Here is a 5543-nt window from a genome sequence, read left to right as displayed (position 1 = left end):
CTAAAAACTCTGGTCTCTAATTTTGTCTCTCTCCCAAATCAAACTCTTCATCTCTAAAGAGTGTATTGCATAATAAGGAGCTTTTTACACCAGAACACACGGAGAAGCCTTTTCAGCAGGTGCTTCTGAGGTGCAATTTCCTAGGCATGTTCATGACAGAAGCTTTGGAAGAAAAGATCCAGTGCATAGAATCTAATTTATTACAGAGATTGAGTGAGGGATCGAGTCCTAATACAGCTTTTGATACAATTCAAGGTACATCATGAAAAAAAGGAGACTGAGAAACAGGATGAATGCAAGTACTTGTGTAGCAACATGAGAATAATTTCTACTACAAATAAAAGCCATAATAAAAAAAAGATAAGGAACAATGTCTTGTTTCAGTCAAGGTAAGGGATACAGAAGGAGTCATTTGTGGAGAGAGAGGGAAATGTTACCATGGCTGAAAAATGTCCAAGAAAACAGTTTCCTCAGGGCAATCTTGAGCTCCTTATTCCTCATGCTGTAAATGAGAGGGTTCAGTGTTGGAGGCACCACTGAATACAAAAYAGTCACCACTAGATCCAGAACTGGGGAGGAGATGGAGCGGGGCTTCAGGTAGGCAAATATGCTGGTGCTGAGAAAGAGGGAGACCACGGCAAGATGCGAGAGGCACATGGAAAAGGATTTGTGGTGGCCTTGCTCAGAGGGCATCCTCAGCACAGCTCGGAAGATCTGCACATAGGACACCACAATGAAAAGGAAACAACCAAAGGCCATACAGGCAGCAATGACACTAAACCTGATTTCCTTGAGGTAGGAGTGTGAGCAGGAGAGCTTGAGGATCTGGGGGATCTCACAGAAGAACTGATCCACCTCGTTGCCTTGGCATAGAGGAATGGAAAATGTGTTCCTGGTCTGCAGGAGAGCATAGAGGAAGCCACTGGCCCAGGCAGCTGCTGCCATTTGGACACAAGCTCTGCTGTCCAGGAGGCTCCCATAGTGCAGRGGTCTGCAGATGGCCACAAAGCGGTCATAGGCCATCACTGTGAGGAGAGAAAACTCCCCTCCTAAGAAGAAGATCAACAGGAAGACCTGGGCAGCACATGCCAAAAAGGAAATGGCCCTGGTGTCCCAGAGGGAGTTGGCCATGGATTTGGGGACAGTGATGGAGATGGAGCCAAGGTTGAGGAGGGAGAGGTTGAGGAGGAAGAAGTACATGGGTGTGTGGAGGCGGTGGTCACAGGCTATGGCTGTGATGATGAGGCCATTGCCCATGAGGGCAGCCAGGTAGATGCCCAGGAAGAGCGAGAAGTGCAAGAGCTGCAGCTCCCGTCTGTCTGCGAATGCCAGGAGGAGGAACTCATTGAATGAGCTGCTGTTGGACGTTTTGCTCTCTGCAGGCATTTAGGACTGTGCAAAGAGGAAAAGACAATGACAAGTCAGAAGAGACATTTCCTATGAAAGCTCTTTCCCTTTCTCCCACCTTCTTCTGCCTATGTGGACACACATGGAGACGCACACACACATTCCTTCTTGGCAAGACCTTAATTCAGCTCCATGTTTGCAGCTCCAGGTCATACTCTCTGACTGTACCATGAACACCTTGGACCTCTGCCCATGGGCTCCAGAGAAGTCTGTCCTCTTATAATTTTTAAKGGCAGTTCAGAGTTCTCACAGTAACRAGGCATTTTGACCACAAAAGCAACTACTTCACTTTGGGGAGAATCTTTGCTTTCTTTTGTCTGCTCTCCAGGCACTCTTTTCACTGATCTCCATGTGAAGAGTATTCAGTCCTTTGGACACCTTTCCTCGTGTCTTATCACATTGGAAAGCAGAATAGTTTCGCAGTGATCCCGTTCCCAGATGCTGTGGGTGGGCATACAGACACGCCCAGCAGCATTTTTCCGGACCCTTAGCCTTGGTTTAGGAAATGGACAGCTGACAGGAGAGCTACTCTTCTCCTCTTTTGGGGGCTCTGGCTGCCAAAAAGGGACCTTGTTTCCTCCATGCCATAGCCTGGAAGCAGAGGATCTGCTGGGGTGAAGGGCGCTTGAGGAGAGGAAAGAGCAGGGACAGGCAAAGAAGTGCCTGCATCCCAGCCTTCAATGAGGTTTGGGCAGCATGCTCCTCTTGCCTCAGACCACATCTCTGATGCTTGGAGATATTCTTGCTGAGAGCTCTTCCCCTGTCCCCACGAAAGATTCCTGCAACCTTGCTGGGCATTCAGCTCAGCCATACAGAAAGCAGCAAAGGGCAGGAAGCACCTGGGGACATCTCCCTGTTTCCAGGTGCTACAGAGCACATCAGAGAGTCTCTGGTGAGAGTGGCAAGGGGGTGTTGGAGCTGTCTGCAGGCTGAGAGTTGCTCAAGGCACTTGAGGAGGTTCCTTGCAAACCTCTCCAACCTTCACAGTGGTGACAAAGAGGAGGTGTCCCTTTCTTAAACCTCTCCACTGCATTTCTTTCCCCAGCATGCAGACACAAATCTACAGGAGAGGAAATCTCCACTCTCAAAATGCCCTCCTGCTGAGCTAGAGCTGTGGGCAGCCCTGACCCACGCAGCAGCCTCTCAGCACCAACAGCAACCTGCCCTGACAGGGGTCGACCCTCTCACCCACAGCTTCTCCCCACACTGTCCTGGGAGCTCCCGTGCAGGCTGAGTGCTGACCCGCACAGGCGGCACAGTCACTGCCCCGGGCACACAGCACCATTGGGTGCAGGGACACGTCTCTGGATTAGAGCTCAGGCAGGACACTGTGCACACGCAAGCTTCACATCCCTCCAGCTGCCATGGGTGAAGCTAGGAGGATGCCCTGTCCCTGTGACAGTGTGGTAGGAATCCCTGCTCTGAAGCATCTCCTCCTCTGCACTGCTTGAGTCAGGAGAGGGAGCCTTAAAAAAGGAATACAGTCCCCCAAGACAGGGATCGGCTCAACACACCCTCAAGCAAAGTCAGTAGCCAGGTCCTGCAACTAGAGACTCACCGTGCTGACGGCCGGCAAGATTCTTCCCACCTCAAGCTCTCTGTGCTCACACTCCACACTGCCCTTCACCTCTCGCTGCCTTCTCTCCTCTGCTGTGCGCAGCAGCAGGCAGTGCCYGCAGCCCTGCTGCTCTTGGCACAGCAGCTGCTCCTGCACACAGTGTCTCTGGGCAGGGCTCACAGGTTGTCATGAGCTGCCTCGTAGAAATAGAGAAAGATGGATTCCAAAATTGCAGTCTATTTCATCAGAGGATGACTATCTCTGCACATTAGAAATGTCCCACTCAGGAAGGTCCTAATTAGGAAGCCCCTGCTAGGCAGGACACCCAGAAAGTGGTAAAAAGGGGACTTATGGATTCAGATGAGTCAATGTGGGCATTCCATGCTGTTTCACAAGCCCCTGCTCTGGGATGGCTTTCACATTCCTCCTGTGAACTCCACAAACACACAGGAGGTGGGATGCTGCTCGCCTGCACTGAAGTGTGCCCAGCACTGACATGTGCATGGGAGCTCCTTCTCTAAGCTCCCCTTGTAATCACTGTTGATGGAGGGTGGAAGTCAGTGGGCAACACCCAAACACCTGCTTGAAGAGACAGACCACAAAGGTGCCYCTGTTTSCTTGCTCTGATGGAGCAGATGTGAAAACTGCGTCCTCATGGAGCTTCAGGAGGYCAGGTRGGGAATKTCTTTGGCCATCTCAAATKACCCCTTCCACTGCTAYGGGAGCACCTTACAGTACAAARCAGAGACCCTGGCAGATCATTACAGTTTAAATAATATATTTCAGTACAGTTAYCTGATACAGTGACATAGAATTCGGTTGCAGGGCCAAGACAGATTCCTGCGTTATCCAGCATAAGGCAATGTCTCYTCCAGGACACAGCATGAGAAGCTGTGTCCTGGAGGAGACATAGCAGCATTCTTCTATGGGAAGACATGTCCCTTTTGAGTCGTTTCTGGGCAAGAATCCCAGGGCATCTCAGGTTTCCTAACAGTGTCCAAACAACTGGATCCCAACAACTGGATCCCACCAGTTCAACAACTGGATCCATCAGTCCACTGATGGACTTTAGGCCAAGTCTATACCTCCTACAGCTCTGCATGCTTCATAAAGGGGAGAGGCACATCACACCACAGCTCTGCTCTGCTCTCTGCACTCAGAAACCCTTTTAGCTTTCCTCTTCCTCATTGTMTACTTTCCTAACCCAAGGATACTAACAGGAAGGATAATGATGGTCTTGTGATGTCTGGATCACGGGCTATCCAGGGSAAGGGACATCTTCATTGAGTATCTTGTCCTTCCTGCAAATTGGTTGAAGAAATATTTCACAGGCCCAGTGGCACCACAGCGGCACCTCACACAGCAAATGCTTATGTGTCATTCCTGCATGGACAATCCTGCTTCTTCCAGGTCTCAGGCACTGCAGATTTTGCTCCCTTAGTGGCAACCTCCTTTCAGTACTTCCTAAACTGATCTGTACTTACTGCACCAGTACAGATTAGCAGTTGACCTGCTAGAAAGAAGCTCTGTGGAGAGGGATCTGGGAGTCCTGGCCTTGACTAGCCATCAGTGTGCCCTAGTGGCCAAGAAGGCAACTGGGATCCTGGGCTGCATTAGCAGAAGGGTGGCCAACAAGTCGATGGTGGGGATCTTGATGCTCTATTCAGCTCTGGTGAGGCTGCATCAGGAGTACTGGATCAAGTTCTGGACTCCTGAGCAAGGAGGATGTGGAACTTCTAGAAAGGATCCAGCATAGAGCAACAAAGATGATTAAGGGACTGGTGCATCTATTATATGATGAAAGACTAAGGGAGCTGGGCCTGGAGAAGAGAAGATTGAGAGGGGATCTGATCAATATGGATAAATAMTTCTTTACTGTGAGGGTGACAGAACACAAATAGGGTGCTCAGAGAGGTTGTGGAGTCTTCTGGAAATCTTCAAAACTCCATGGATATAACCCTGTGCCACATGCTCGAGCAGGTCTCCCTGCTTGAGCAGAGAGGTTGGACTAAATGATCTCTAGAGGTCCCTTCCAACCTTAACTCTTCCGTAATCCTGTGAACTTGCTGCTGGGTAGTGTCCATCATTTCACTTATCACATCTTTGCCACATCTTCAGAGTGCAGTTAACTATTGTCTACATTAACTCTGTACTGACCCATCAGACARGAACAGGAATTACTAGAGCACAAGGAGCTGGGCAAGCACAGATTGCTAATGGTACTGCTCTTGTTACACCACGTGCACTGGGCTCATTTAACAGCCTAAAAGGTGTCACTGAACTCTCTGGTYCACTGGTAGGCTGCAACAAGTCTCTATTCCTTGCTCACATTCGCTAGAGAAGATCATACAGCAGCACATATTCATGATGCTRAGTGCTCCATCTCCTGTTTAGCCTGCAGAAGACTAAGAGGGGATGTGATCAATATGACTAAGCACCTGAGGGGAGAATGKAAGGAGGATGGGGCCAAACTCCTCTTGGTGGTGGCCAATGGCAGGACAAGGTGTAATGGGTACACATTGAAACGCAACAAGTTCCATGTCCATGTGAGGAACAACTTCTTTCCTGTGAGGGAGAC

At 49.8% G+C, this 5543-nt stretch overlaps 1 protein-coding gene across 1 annotated transcript; it reads right to left on the bottom strand.

Moving 5' to 3' along the window:
* Positions 1–408: 408 nt before the first annotated feature.
* LOC112959027 (olfactory receptor 14C36-like) lies at positions 409–1272 on the bottom strand. Its single transcript, XM_026052972.1, has one exon. It carries the CDS (start codon positions 1255–1257, stop codon positions 409–411), a length of 849 nt encoding a protein of 282 aa, XP_025908757.1. The 5' UTR covers positions 1258–1272.
* Between the last annotated feature and the right edge of the window lie 4271 nt (positions 1273–5543).

Source organism: Nothoprocta perdicaria, unplaced genomic scaffold (genome assembly GCF_003342845.1).
Source record: "Nothoprocta perdicaria isolate Ctin4 unplaced genomic scaffold, notPer1 scaffold_945, whole genome shotgun sequence".
NCBI lineage: Eukaryota > Metazoa > Chordata > Aves > Tinamiformes > Tinamidae > Nothoprocta > Nothoprocta perdicaria.
Note: the sequence above shows the minus strand (reverse complement) of the source record. Positions and strands in the feature narration are given on the sequence as shown.